This window comes from Ranitomeya variabilis, chromosome 4, assembly GCF_051348905.1.
Source record: "Ranitomeya variabilis isolate aRanVar5 chromosome 4, aRanVar5.hap1, whole genome shotgun sequence".
Taxonomy (NCBI): domain Eukaryota; kingdom Metazoa; phylum Chordata; class Amphibia; order Anura; family Dendrobatidae; genus Ranitomeya; species Ranitomeya variabilis.
In genome coordinates, this window is record NC_135235.1 from 238,767,467 (window position 1) to 238,783,306 (window position 15,840).

General features: G+C 51.4%; 1 protein-coding gene across 1 annotated transcript; it reads right to left on the reverse strand.

The window, feature by feature from the left end:
* Positions 1–682: 682 nt before the first annotated feature.
* Positions 683–8,838, reverse strand: SZRD1 (SUZ RNA binding domain containing 1). Its single transcript, XM_077260380.1, has 4 exons — positions 8,682–8,838; positions 5,807–5,856; positions 2,944–3,195; positions 683–2,762 (listed from the first exon to the last, which is right to left on the reverse strand). The coding sequence occupies exons 1-4, from the start codon at positions 8,730–8,732 to the stop codon at positions 2,660–2,662; spliced, it is 456 nt and encodes a 151-aa protein (XP_077116495.1). The 5' UTR covers positions 8,733–8,838; the 3' UTR covers positions 683–2,659.
* Positions 8,839–15,840: the final 7,002 nt, after the last annotated feature.

Consider the following 15,840-nt stretch of genomic DNA (forward strand, 5'->3'; position numbering starts at 1 on the left):
GATCCTCGGCAGCACATTTTCTTTTTCTTCACGTTGTGGCTCCTGGGATACGACGTGGAATCACTGCCCGCAGATATGGAGGGTAAATCCACAGCAACCACCAAGCTGTGTACACACAGCCTGGCCCACATCATCGTCCCGCGGGGGCCGGATTGATCACATGGCGACTCAGCCCACAGTGGATCAATGGGAACAAGAAAGCGCAAAGGACGGGCGAAGTATCAGAGCAAAATCGGATCATTTCATATCGAAGGATTAGTGCAATATCTGCCAGGGAGCAAATACCAGGACGTGGCGTCAGAGCATGTGGTCTCTGCCCCCGACACAGGTCTTAGGGATGAGACAAGGTCCAGCTCAAACTCCAGGGTGTACATGGTGCAATGGGCAGCAGACAGCCAAAAGCACCTGGTGGACAAAAGCACCAAGCGAGGAGGCGGGCAAGAGCATCTGGTGGGCAGGCGGACAATAGCACTGGGCAGGAAAGAGGACCCGGAGAGCAGGCAGGTGAGAGCACCCAGCGAGGAGGGTTCAGGCAAGAGCACCCGGAGGGCAGGCAGGCGAGACCCCCGGCGAGGATGAGGGCAAGAGCACCCAGCGAGGAGGCAGGCAAGAGCACCGGGCGGGCAAAAGCACCCAGCGGGCGCCCCTCCCCCGGTCAGTAACAATAGGCAGAGGACAGTAGTGGAAATCACACAACACTCGTTTATTTAGAAAGAGTGAAATTTATCTTCCGGATTTTGTAAACCGGGAGTGGCACTGCCCCTCCAGAAACACGGGAAGTTGAGGACTGAACGCACGATTAATGCCCCTCCCCAGGACAGCTGACAACGCTAATACTGAAGATTCGGGTCAGTCAGGGGCCATACTGGCCCCAAGGCGGGTACATGACTATACACAGCGGGGCCCTGGGGTCTATTAAAGGAATTGTCCAGGAAGCATTATATTGATAGACTGCACCATGTCTGTGTGGGAGCATCAGCTGGTCTGCAATACCACACATGGACAGAGGAGGCGCTGGAAGATAAACAGATATTCCTTCCTGTCCTGGACAACCTCCAACTGCAGCAGAACCCAATCTTCCTGTGTCAGGACCCCGCCCTACAATGATCCCATCGTGTCCTGGACTCCAGTCACATCCAGAGCAACCCCCGTCCAATCTGCCTGTATCTGCGCAGCTGTCAGCTCAGCACAAGTGGTAGATGGAGACCATGAAATACCTGGAAGCAGCAGAATGAGCGCAGCTCTGGATGTAAGCAGAGGATAAGACCAGACATGGCTGATGCCCAGGCGCAGTAGAGACGCTCCCGAGGATGGTGACTTTTTACATTCTTTATTAAGGCTGACGTCTCTCCTGCAGTGAAATTCATTATTACAAATCTCTGACTTATATAAAAGAGCTACTACAACATTCACACACAAGGAAAGTGTAATAACCGCAGACCCGGCCCCCGCAGCGCAGCGGAGGCCCACGTCCTGAGCCGCACCATTATTAACCCACTGAGGGCACCAGATGAGGCCTTGATCACGGTCTATGGGGAATGCCGTAGCTTCCTCTTATATAAGGCTCCTCCATCGCGCCTATTCAGCTCTGGCTCCCAGCGGGAACGCAGCGGCCAACAGGCATTTTGGCATCGCAGGAACCTGAACTTTCTCGGATAATTTTACATGAAACCCATGATTATTACAAAATGAAAAATATATATACACAAACCAGCAACAGAGCGCAGTGAGCCGGAAGCCGCACAGTCTGTGCACGTGAATATGTCATCCCTCCACCTGGAGCATTCAGAGTCCTCTGTACAACATGGCCGCCCCGCTCATAGGACAGATAAGCTCTTACAGTGGTTCGGATCTGGATTGTTCAGTCCACTTCAGTGCACAAAAACCAAGACGACGTCCAAAAACTATCAAAAAAGACCCCACTGCTGCCTTCCATACCATCCACAGCCTTCGGGTGTCTGCTGGACCACCGCGTCGTCACTACGGAGGAATACAGCCCCAAAACGTGCAAAAAAATAAAAAAAATCTCACTCTCTTCTACATCTCCTTGTGCTCCGGGGACAGCACAGGCGTTAACTTCTCACGGCACCAGGCGGACCCTGCGGTCCTCAGCACTGGATGCCACCGGTCATCACACAGAAGCGGCAGCCGCTCCATTCCCTCTGCTAAAATAATCTCGGAATTAAAACTGGCTCATGCACACGACACCTGAGGAGCGGGGCCCCGGTCCCCACCGAGAACGTCCTCAGCAGCGAGGAGGCAGACATGCACTCAAAGGAAACTCATGACGAGGGGAGAGGACACAAGCGCCCCCCACAGACAGGACAGACAGAACGTTATTGCTGGCGGTAACTTCCAGAGAAGTGGCAGTTGCAGGCACGGGGCGCCCCCAACTCTGCCCGCTCCCTGCCCACCCATCTACTGCACACGCACATGCTTAACCCTTGTGATAAGACCTAGGGCAGCGTGTGGCGATGTGCCAGTCACAGTGGTCGGAGCTACAGGGGTGGCGGAAAGGGGGTCACAGTGCACGGGGTTTAAGGTCACAGTGGGCGGAGCAAAAGGTCATCAAAGTGCAAGTAAATGAGGCGACTCCCTCTGCTCGTGTCCATTGGTGTGACGGGCCAGTGGGGCCCATGGCGGATTTCGTCAGGTACATTTATCTGCGCTGTTTGAAACCCTGAGAACCGTCTGGACCCAGCGGCTGCCGGATCACATCATTAGAAGGTCTGCTGTCCTCTGACTGGTTGATCCGGACTGGCCTGAAAGACACAAAAGGGTGAACGTCAGCCCGGCGTCCATAATGCCACATCCAACGCAGGGGCGGCCCGAGAAGCCGACAGTCTGCGGGGTCCCTTTAGTACCCAAGAGCCATCCAATTCGCGGCCAGGTCCGCAGACCATAGGCCACTAATGGTGGCAGCGCTGCCTCGGGACCACTCACCGCTCCACTACTGGCTTCTCCGGCTCCTCCTCCGGACTGGCACAGCCGAGAATACGTTTCCTGGCCTCTGCGTACTCCGCCTCCCTCTGAGCCAACGACTTCAAAGGGACGGTCGGCCGGCAGCTGGCATGGGGGTTACTTGACAATCCGTTGCTTGTAGGCCTCTTCAGGATCCTGATCTGTGGGGGAGGACCCGCCGGGAGAGAATCGTCCTGAATGACCACCGGAGTTTTGGGAGGAGACTTGGATTTCCTTATGAACAAAGAATGAGAATATTATTATTGTTATTTATTATTGTAGCGCCATTTATTCCATGGCGCTTTACATGTGAGGAGGGGAGTACATAAAAACAAGTACAATAATCTGGAACAATATAAGTCACAGCTGGTACAGGAGGAGAGAGGACCCTGCCCGCGAGGGCTCACAATCTACAAGGGATGGGTGAGGATACAGTAGGTGAGGATAGAGCTGGTCATGCAGCGGTTTGGTCGATCGGTGGTTACTGCAGGTTGTAGGCTTGCCGGAAGAGGTGGGTCTTCAGGCTCTTTTTGAAGGTTTCGATGGTAGGCGAGAGTCTGAGGTGTTGTGATAGAGGGTTCCAAAGTAGGGGGGATGCGCGAGAGAAATCTTGTATACGATTGTGGGAAGAGGAGCTAAGAGGAGTAGAGAAGGAGATCTTGTGAGGATCGGAGATTGCATGCAGGAAAGTACCGGGAGACGAGGTCACAGATGTATGGAGGAGACAGGTTGTGGATGGCTTTGTATGTCATGGTTAGGGTTTTGTACTGGAGTCTCTGGGTAACGGGGAGCCAGTGAAGGGATTGAAAGAGGGGAGAGGCCGGGGAATAGCGGGGGGACAGGTGGATTAGTCGGGCAGCTGAGTTTAGAATAGATTGGAGGGGTGTGAGAGTGTTAGAGGGGAGTCCACAGAGCAGGAGGTTACAGTAGTCGAGGCGAGAGATTATGAGGGCATGGACTAGGGTTTTTGCAGATTCTTGGTTTAGGAATGTACGGATCCGTGAAATATTTTTGAGTTGAAGGCGGCAGGAAATGGAAAGGGCTTGGATATGTGGTTTGAAGGAGAGATCAGTGTTGAGGATTACCCTGAGACAGCGAGCTTGTGGGACTGGGGAGAGTGGGCAGCCGTTTACTGTAATGGATAGGTTCGTTGGGGGGGGTGGGGGTGGTCGCGTGAGATGGGGGAAAGACGATGAATTCTGATTTGGCCATGTTTAGTTTTAGAAATCTAGCAGAGAAGAAGGATGAAATAGTGGACAGACATTGAGGGATTCTAGTTAGTAGGGTGGTGATATCTAGTCCAGAGATGGAGATCTGTGTGTCATCATCAGAGATGATACTGAAAACCGTGAGATTCTATGAGATGTCCCAGGCCAAAAGTGTAAATGGAGAAGAGCAGGGGCCCTAGAACTGAACCTTGTGGGACTCCGACAGATAGGGGGCGAGGTGAGGAGGTGGTGTGTGAGTGGGAGACGCTGAATGTTCGGTCAGTTAGGTATGACGAGATCCGGGATAGGGCCAAGTCTGTGATGCCAAGGGATGAGAGGGTCCGCAGCAACAGGGAATGGTCCACTGTGTGAAAGGCAGAGGACAGGTCCAGGAGGAGGACAGAGTAGTGTCGCTTGCTCTTGGCGGTTAATAGGTCATTGGTGACCTTAGTTAGGGCAGTTTCAGTGGAGTGGTGTGACCGGAAGCCAGATTGTAAGCGGTCAAAGAGGGAGCAGGAAGATAGATGGGAGGACAGTTCAAGGTAGACGTGTTATACCAGTAGTTTGGAGGCATAGGGGAGAAGTGATAAAGGGCGATAGCTAGATACACAGGATGGGTCAAGCGAGGGCTTTCTGAGGATAGGTGTGATGGAGGCATGTTTAAAGCTTGAGGGGAAAACACCAGTTGTTAGTGATGAAGAGATGGGTTAGAGTTCGGATGAAGACTGTGGCGAGGTTTGGGATGAAGTGGGAAGGGATGGGGTCAAGTGCACAGGTGGTGAGATGCGATCTTGAGAGAATATAAAGACCCGGAAAGTCTCCAAATAAAGGACTCGCACCCCTCGAACGACAGCACAACACCGAGCGAGTCTGGAGAACGCAGCACTTCACTATAAGCCTGACCCAACTGGCTGCCAAGAGGAGCAGTCAGAGGACCACTAGTATGTGCAAGACACTGATCCCAATACGTTACATCCCGGATCATACCCCAGAGCTGCACTCACTATTCTGCTGGTACAGTCACTGTGTACATGCATTACATTACTGATCCTGAGTTACATCCTGTATTATACTCCAGAGCTGCACTCACTATTCTGCTGGTGCAGTCACTGTGTACATATATTACATTACTGATCCTGAGTTACATCCTGTATTATACTCCAGAGCTGCACTCACTATTCTGCTGGTGCACTCACGGTGTACATACATTACATTACTGATCCTGAGTTACATCCTGTATTATACTCCAGAGCTGCACTCACTATTCTGCTGGTGCAGTCACTGTGTACATACATTACATTACTGATCCTGAGTTACATCCTGTATTATACTCCAGAGCTGCACTCACTTTTATGCTGGTGCAGTCACTGTGTACATACATTACATTACTGATCCGGAGTTACATCCTGTATTATACCCCAGAGCTGCACTCACTATTCTGCTGGTGCAGTCACTGTGTATATACATTACTGATCCTGAGTTACATCCTGTATTATACCCCAGAGCTGCACTCACTATTCTGCTGGTGCAGTCACTGTGTACATACATTACTGACCCTGAGTTACATCCTGTAAGTATACTCCAAAGCTGCACTCACTATTCTGCTGGTGCAGTCACTGTACACGCACGGCTCTTACCTCTCCCTCTCCGTTATCCGCAGCTTCTTCTCTAACCGTCGATCTATTTCCTGGAAGAGATAAATGCTGCAGTGAGCCGAGTCTTTTAACAAAAAGAAAAATCGGAGTGACAAAATCCACCAAAGAATAATGAAATCCAAAGAGTTTATTATATAAACAATTACATATATGGCACTGTAAAAATATATATAACACCATAAAAACAGGACATCAGCTGTATTGAAGCAAAACTCAGATGCAGCACCACATGCGGACCGACCGGACACCAAGGTAAGTGCTCGTGCAATAAATATAATTACTTTAAGTGCTACTACCAGAGATAGCCATAGAAAATTAACACAGAGTCATAGTGACCACTAGTGCCAAACGACATTATCAATACCCTCCCATGGCACGCACGCATGACAATATCAAACTACGTGATTATTTCTTACCCATCTCTTATCAGGTCGGCCGCGCGTTTCGCGTGGGCTTCGTCAGGGGGGCTGTGATGGTGTGAGTACGTCCCTATCTCCCTTTTTATATATATAAGGACTCCCCGTCCAGCTGTAGGAGATCTCTCTAAACGGTGCATGTCTTCCACACACAGGACCCGGAACTCGCGTCACATCAAGGCGCCAAAATGGCGGTGCGGGTCACCGGGAACACTGGGTGACGTCACTGACCCGCACACGTCATCAACTGGCGCCAAGGCGACGCGCCGGCAAATCCTGTGCAGTGAGCAGAGTCTGCGTTTCAGTGTACCAGAGTCACACGTCTGACTTTCTGGGGCGCAGCGGCTTTCCTTGCAGGTTTCTCTACGCTCAGGATCAGCGCAGGGAAATCTGTCTATCTGTAGCGAGTTTCTGCCTAGTATTACACCCACTCAGGTACCTGCAATCACAGGGGCTTGTGGAGGGTCCACGGCCAGTACTACGACCTATAGGAACCTCAGAGCCCCCTGTAGTGGTTAACCCTTGAAATGTTGCAGTCACAAATGGTTGTGGCATCTAAGAGGTTAATCTACAGCCGGCACCAAACTCATACATGTCAGGAAGGGGTTAAGCTAGACTACAACTCCCAGCATTGACTGACAAGCACCTCGAGGGGTTACCAGACGGGGCGAGGCAGCGCAGGGTGTCAGGTCACATGACTACGCTGCAGCCCAGGACTTCAGTGCGACGCGTAGAGGTATAAATATCCGCAGCCGCTATAAATAGCCGCCATCTCCTGATACCTGCAGACATGGCCTTCACACCCCAAACCGGGCGACAAGGGCAAAACCCGCACACCGCAACCCCAGCGACTGCCAGAGGGAGGAGGAGGGGTGCCGGCACGACCACCGCAAGCACCGCCACAGGGAGGGAGGAGGAGGAGTGCCCGAAACGACCACCGCAAGCACCGCCACAGGGAGGGAGGAGGAGGAGTGCCCGAAACGACCACCGCAAGCACCGCCACAGGGAGGGAGGAGGAGGAGTGCCCGAAACGACCACCGCAAGCACCGCCACAGGGAGGGAGGAGGAGGAGTGCCCGAAACGACCACCGCAAGCACCGCCACAGGGAGGGAGGAGGAGGAGTGCCCGAAACGACCACCGCAAGCACCGCCACAGGGAGGGAGGAGGAGGAGTGCCCGAAACGACCACCGCAAGCACCGCCACAGGGAGGGAGGAGGAGGAGTGCCCGAAACGACCACCGCAAGCACCGCCACAGGGAGGGAGGAGGAGGAGTGCCCGAAACGACCACCCCAAGCACCGCCACAGGGAGGGAGGAGGAGGAGTGCCCGAAACGACCACCCCAAGCACCGCCACAGGGAGGGAGGAGGAGGAGTGCCCGAAACGACCACCCCAAGCACCGCCACAGGGAGGGAGGAGGAGGAGTGCCCGAAACGACCACCCCAAGCACCGCCACAGGGAGGGAGGAGGAGGAGTGCCCAACACTACCACCATAAGCACCGCCACAGGGAGGGAGGAGGAGTGCCCGAAACGACCACCGCAAGCACCGCCACAGGGAGGGAGGAGGAGGAGTGCCCGAAACGACCACCACAAGCACCGCCACAGGGAGGGAGGAGGAGGAGTGCCCGAAACGACCACCGCAAGCACCGCCACAGGGAGGGAGGAGGAGTGCCCGAAACGACCACCGCAAGCACCGCCACAGGGAGGGAGGAGGAGGAGTGCCCGAAACGACCACCGCAAGCACCGCCACAGGGAGGGAGGAGGAGGAGTGCCCGAAACGACCACCGCAAGCACCGCCACAGGGAGGGAGGAGGAGGAGTGCCCGAAACGACCACCCCAAGCACCGCCACAGGGAGGGAGGAGGAGGAGTGCCCAACACTACCACCATAAGCACCGCCACAGGGAGGGAGGAGGAGGAGTGCCCGAAACGACCACCGCAAGCACCGCCACAGGGAGGGAGGAGGAGGAGTGCCCGAAACGACCACCACAAGCACCGCCACAGGGAGGGAGGAGGAGGAGTGCCCGAAACGACCACCGCAAGCACCGCCACAGGGAGGGAGGAGGAGGAGTGCCCGAAACGACCACCGCAAGCACCGCCACAGGGAGGGAGGAGGAGGAGTGCCCGAAACGACCACCGCAAGCACCGCCACAGGGAGGGAGGAGTGCCCGAAACGACCACCACAAGCACCGCCACAGGGAGGGAGGAGGAGCACGACCACCAGAGACACCGCACATGTGCGGGGGGCGCTCTGCTGGCCGGACACGGCTGCCCTGTGGGCTCCCGATGACATTGGGGCTGTCACACCCGCCCAGGCTCCTGCCAGCACGGGCGGCAGCGCACACCGGAGAGGGGCCCCTCCGCACAGCCACCGATGCCGGCGTGCTCAAGCTCCACCCGCGGCCCCAGGCCCGCCCCCCTCTGCCCGCTCCCCGCCTCCACTCACCCCGCTGTCGGCCGCTTCCTCCCAGCTCTCCGCGACCTCATCTTCTTCCATCTTCCGCTCAGCCGCCACCGGAAACCAGGCCAAGCGCCGGGCTTTACAGCGCACGCGCCAAACGTGATCGCGCGCACCCTTGTCATTACACGGGCACCCGCCCCGACGTATAACACGTGACAGACAGCCACACCTCTTTCGTCACCTAGCTCTGGAAACTGGCCCGACGCCATATTGGTACACCCAGAAAACAGCGGTGGAGCCGAGAAGCCGTCGGCCACCAGCAGTGTCCAATCACAATGCAGGTGTCATGTTACCGGGGCAGTTCAAAAGCTGAGCTCTGATTGGTTGTTAAGAGCAAGAAAGTCTATTTTCTCTCCCTTGTAACCCGACAGCTGCAGGCGGTGCCCCGGCTCCGGTGATGGGCGGCAGGGGCCGAGCTGACCGGTGTTCTGATGCTGTTTTCCCCTTCATCACTTTTATTGTTTTTTTAGGAGATTCTGCAGCCAAAAAACCCGATGGAGCGGCCGCAGCTGTCCTACCGAGCGCTGATGTTCCATCATTTATCCGGGTGCTTTATGAAGGTTTTTCGCTTATTCTGTGTTTCCTGGGATTCTCCGATTACTGCTGCGATATACATGATACTATCCAGGTGCAGAAACACAGACCAGAGCCGTCCTACAGTCACCGCTGCAGACAATCATCTGATCCAGGGGCGGACACCGCGGTAACAGCCAGAGCCATCCTACAGACACAGCTGCAGACAATCATCTGATCCAGGGGCGGACACCGCGGTAACAGACCAGACCCATCCTACAGACACCGCTGCAGACAATCATCTGATCCAGGGGCGGACACAGCGGTAACAGACCAGACCCATCCTACAGACACCGCTGCAGACAATCATCTGATCCAGGGGCGGACACCACGGTAACAGGCCAGGCCCATCCTACAGTCACCGCTGCAGACAATCATTTGATCCAGGGGCGGACACCGCGGTAACAGGCCAGACCCATCCTTCAGTCACCGCTGCAGACAATCATCTGATCCAGGGGCGGACACAGCAGTAACAGCCAGTGCAATCCTACAGTCACCGCTGCAGGCGATCATCTGATCCAGGGGCGGACACCGCGGTAACAGGCCAGACCCATCCTACAGTCACCGCTGCAGACAATCATCTGATCCAGGGGCGGACACCACGGTAACAGGCCAGACCCATCCTACAGGCTCTGCTGCAGACAATCATCTGATCCAGGGGCGGACACAGCGGTAACAGCCAGACCCATCCTACAGTCACAGCTGCAGACAATCATCTGATCCAGGGACGGACACAGCCGTAACAGCCAGACCCATTGTCACGGATCCCTACTTCGTGGTGTCACTTGTTCGTCACGTGCCTGCTCTCACACGTGACTTGGGGTTGTGCCTGCAAGGGTTACTCTATCCACTCTCAGTTCAGCATTCTACCTCTGTCCTATGCTGTAATGGGAGCATAAATCACACACCGACCCAGGCCACACACCTGCTCATACGCGCTGCCACCACTCATCGAATACACGGGCGATGAGTCCCAGACTAATAATAATACTAATAAAAATATGTCTATCACTCATAAGGCTCACACACCTTTAGGCTATGGATTCTTTTAGAACATTCAAGGTTCCACTTGTTAAAGTTTTATACTTTAATAACAAAAGGGTCAGTGCTTACAATAAGAAAAGGTATAAAAATATGATAATAAAAAGACATACAACTTATGCAAAACAGTATCAAAATAAACAGGAGAAGCTTACAGAAGTTAACTGGTAGTTGCTTCTGCTTCCTGAGGGTAGGATGAATGTAGATTGGATCACACCAGCTTCTCAGGCTGCCCTCACATGTGAACACAATTCTCTGCAGCCTAAATTTATAACTTTGGTCTCAGGTCAGGTTTCTAGACCGGCTCCTCAGGCCAATATCATAACTGCTGCCTGTTTGATTGGGCACGGCCGCTCTACTAATGAATATATATTATTTTCCTCTGGAGACACTTGTGAGATGGTTCCCAGGAATAGCTAACCTCCAAGCAATTAACATCTCCCCTCCAAGCACTAGGAGGTGTCAAGTGTTCCTTTCTTCTTGGCTCTAGCTAGGTCTCCTGATGAGATAGGGAGACACAATGTCTACTATTCCCAAGGAAGTACCTGTTAACACCTAGGTGCGACTTGCCTTCAGGACAGATGTTATATTATCACTAGGCACACATATAACCCTAGACATATGTCACTACACACATATAGATATATATACACTGTGTTCCAAATTATTATGCACAAAGAGTTTAGGAGTGATAAGGTTAGAATTTTTTTGTTTGTCATTTAAACTCATTGATGGTGATGTGTGTCAGGGTTCTTTATATCACTGAAAGCAATTGCAGATACCTGTGCAAATTAGTTTGGCAGGTGTGTCCAAATAAAGGCAAGACTACTTAACCCCTTAGTGACAGCCAATTTGGTACTTAATGACCGAGCCAATTTTTACAATTCTGACCACTGTCACTTTAAGAGGTTATAACTCTGGAACGCTTTATCGGATCCCGCTGATTCTGAGATTGTTTTTTCGTGACATATTGTACTTCAAGTTAGTGGTAACATTTCTTCGATATTACTTGCGATTATTTATGAAAAAAACGGAAATATGGCGAAAATTTTTAAAATTTTGCAATTTTCAAACTTTATATTTTTATGCCCTTAAATCAGAGAGATATGTCACGAAAAATAGTTAATAAATAACATTTCCCACATGTCTACTTTACATCAGCACAATTTTGGAAACAAAATTTTTTTTTGTTAGGGAGTTATAAGGGTTAAAAGTTGACCAGCAATTTCTCATTTTTACAACACCATGTTTTTTTTAGGGACCACATCACCTTTGAAGTCATTTTGAGGGGTCTATATGATAGAAAATAAGCAAGTGTGACACCATTCTAAAAACTACACCCCTCAAGCTGCTCAAAACCACATTCAAGAAGTTTATTAACCCTTTACGTACTTCACAGGAACTGAAACAATGTGGAAGAAAAAAATGAACATTTAACTTTTTTTTGCAAACATTTTACTTCAGAACCATTTTTTTTAATTTTCACAAGTGTAAAAACAGAAATTTAACCACAAATTTTGTTGTGCAATTTCTCCTGAGTACGCCGATACCCCATATGTGGAGGTAAACCACTGTTTGGGCACACCGCAGAGCTTGGAAGAGAAGGAGTGCCGTTTGACTGTTTCAATGCAGAATTGGCTGGAATTGAGATCGGACGCCATGTCGCGTTTGGAGATCCCCTAATGTGCCTAAACAGTGGAAACCCCCCACAAATGACACCATTTTGGAAACTAGACCCCTTAAGGAACTTATCTAGATGTGTGGTGAGCACTTTGAACCCCCAAGTGCTTCACAGAAGTTTATAACGTAGAGCCGTGAAAATAAAAAATCTCATTTGTTTTCACAAAAATGATTTTTTCACCCACAAATTCTTATTTTCACAAGGGTAACAGGAGAAATTAGACCACAAAAGTTGTTGTGCAATTTCTCCTGAGTACGTCGATACCCAATATGTGGAGGTAAACCACTGTTTGGACGCACCGCAGAGCTTGGAAGTGAAGCAGTGTCGTTTTACTTTTTCAATGTAGAATTGGCTGGAATTGAGATCGGACGCCATGTCACTTTTGGAGAGCCCCTGTTGTGCCTAAACAGTGGAAACCCCCACAAATTACACCATTTTGGAAACTAGACCCCTTAAGGAACTTATCTAGATGTGTGGTGAGCACTTTGAACCCCCAGGTGCTTCACAGAAGTTTATAACGTAGAGCCGTGAAAATAAAAAAATCACATTTTTTCTACAAAAATGATCTTTTTGCCTCCAGATGTTTATTTTACCAAGGGTAACAGGAGAAAAAAGGACCCAGAAGTTGTTGTACAATTTGTCCTGAGTACGCCGACACCCCATATGTGGGGGTAAACCACTGTTTGGGCGCATGGCTGAGCTCGGAAGCAAAGGAGCGCCATTTGACTTTCCAATGCAAAATTGACTGGAATTGAGATCGGACGCCATGTCGCGTTTGGAGAGCCCCTGATGTTCCTAAACAGTAGAAACCCCCCAAAAGTGACCCCATTTTGGAAACTAGACCCCCATGGAACTTATCTAGATGTGTAGTGAGAACTTTGAATGCCCAAGTGCATCACAGAAGTTTATAATGCAGAGTCGTGAAAATAAAAAAAGATTTTTTTTTTTTACAAAAAAGATTTTTTAGCCCCCAAGTTTTTATTTTCACAAGGGTAACAAGAGAAATTGGACCCCAAAAGTTGTTGTCCAATTTGTCTTGAGTATGCTGGTACCCCATATGTGGGGGTGAACCACTGTTTGGGCGCATGGCTGAGCTCGGAAGGGAAGGAGCGCCGTTTTGGAATGCAGACTTTGATAGAATTGTCTGCGGGCATTATGTTGCGTTTGCAGACCCCTAATGTACCTAAACAGTAGAAACCCCACACAAGTGACCAAATTTTGGAAACTAGACCCCCTAAGGAACTTATCTAGATATGTGGTGAGAACTTTGAATGCTCAAGTGCTTCACAGAAGTTTATAATGCAGAGTAGTGAAAATAAAAAAATATTTTTTTTCCCACAAAAAAGATTTTTAGCCCCCAAGTTTTAATTTTCACAAGGGTAACAGGAGAAATTGGACCCCAAAAGTTGTTGTCCAATTTATCCCGAGTACGCTGATGCCCCATATGTGGGGGTAAACCACTGTTTGGGTGCACGGCAGAGTTCAGAAGGGAGGGAGCACCATTTGACTTTTTTAGCGCAAAATTGGCTGTCGTGTTTGGAGACCCCCTGATGTACCTAAACAGTGGAAACCCCCCAATTCTAACTCCAACCCTAACTCCAACACACCCCTAACCCTAATCTCAACCCGATCCATAATCCTAATCACAACCCTAACGATAATCACAACCCTAACCCCAAAACAGCCCTAATCTCAACCCTAACCATAACCCTAATCAAAACCCTAAATCCAACACACCCCTAACCCTAATCTCAACCCTAACCTCAAACCTAACCCTAATCCCAATACACCCCTAACCCTAATCCCAACCCTAACCTTAACCCTAATCCCAACCCTAATCCCAAACGTAACCCTAATCCCAAACGTAACCCTAATACCAACCCTAATCCAAACCCTAACCCTAATCCCAACCCTAACCCCAACTTTAGCCCCAACCCTAACCCTAACTTTAGCCCCAACCCTAACCATAACTTTAGCCCCAACCCTAACCCTAATTTTAGCCCCAACCCTAGCCCTAACCCCAACTTTAGCCCCAACCCTAACTCTAAATTTAACCCTAACCCTAGCCCTAACTTTAGCCCCAACCCTAACCCTAAGGCTACTTTCACACTTGCGTCGTGGGGCATCCGTCGCAATCCGTCGTTTTGGACAAAAAACGGATCCTGCAAATGTGCCCACAGGATGCCTTTTTTGCCCATAGACTTGTATTACCGACGGATGGCCACACGTCGCGTCCATCGTGCACTGGATCCGTAGTGTTTTGGCGAACCGTCGTCACAAAAAAAGTTCAATGTAACCTTTTTTTTGTACGTCGCGTCCGCCATTTCCACGCATGCGTGGCCGTAACTCTTCCCCCTCCTCCCCAGGACATAGACTGGGCAGCGGATGCGTTGAAAAACTGCATCCGCTGCCCACGTTGTGCACAATTTTCACAACGTGCGTCGGTACGTCGGGCCAACGCATTGCGACCACCCCGTACCGACGCAAGTGTGAAAGAAGCCTAAGGCTTCTTTCACACTAGCGTCGTACTCGGCCCATCGCAGTGTGTCGGGCCGACGTACCGACGCTAGCGTTGTAAGCGCCGCACAACGGGTGCAGCGGATGCTGTTTTTTCAACGCATCCGCTGCCCCATTGTGAGGTGCGGGGAGGCGGGGGCGGAGTTCCGGCCGCGCATGCGCGGTCGGAAATGGCGGACACGTCGCACAAAAAAAGTTACATGTAGCATTTTTTTGTCCTGACGATCCGCCAAAGCACGACGCGTCCGTCGCACGACGGATGCGACGTGTGGCAATCCGTCGCAATGTGTCGCTAATGCAAGTCAATGGAGAAAAAACGCATCCTGCAAGCACTTTTGCAGGATGCGTTTTTTCTCCAACGACACATTGCGACGGAAGCCAAAAAACGCTAGTGTGAAAGTAGCCTAACCCTAAATTTAGCCCCAACCCTAACCCTAAATTTAACCCTAACCCTAGCCCTAACCCTAATTTTAGCCCCAACTTGTCTCTCCTGCTGGCCGGCAGATGGCAGCAGATGGCGGGCGCACTGCGCATGCGCCCGCCATTTTCTTTACCGAGGAAGAAGCCGGCCGGCAAGAGGAGACGCAGGAGGACCCAGGGACACCGGGTGAGTATGATAGGGTCCCCTAATCCCCCTATTTCTCTGTCCTCTGATGTGCGATCACATCAGAGGACAGAGAATTACAGATCGCTTTTTTTTTTTTCTTCTTTTTTTGCGGTCGCCGGTAAACAGTTAATTACCGGCGATCGCAAAACAGGGGTCGGTAAAAACCGACCCCGATCATGTTCTTTGGGGTCTCGGCTACCCCCGGCAGCCGAGACCCCAAAGATCTTCCGGGTGCTGGGCGGCGGGCGCACTGCGCATGCGCCCGCCATTTTTTCCCGGAAAAAAGATGGCGGCGCCCATCGGGAGCCACGAGGAGCATCGGGGGAGATAGGTGAGTATTGGGGAGCTATTGGGGGCCATCGGGGACACTTTCTCTGTCCTCTGATGTGCGATCACATCGGAGGACAGAGAAATTAAATGGCAAATCGCGTTTTTTTTTTTTTGTTGCGACCGCCGGTAAACGGTTAATTACCGGCGATCGCAACTCGGGGGTCGGTAAAAACCCCCCAAATCATGTTCTCTGGGGTCTCGGCTACCCTCGGCAACCGAGACACCAGAGAAAATCCGACTCTGGGGGGCGCTTTTCACTTTTTCCACAGCGCCGTTAATTAACGGCGCTGTGGTTTAAGTACCCTTAGCGGCCGCCGTTAAAAGGCGTATCGGCGGTCGTTAAGGGGTTAAGAAGGCTGTTCCACATTATTAAGCAGCCTACATTTTTTGCCAAA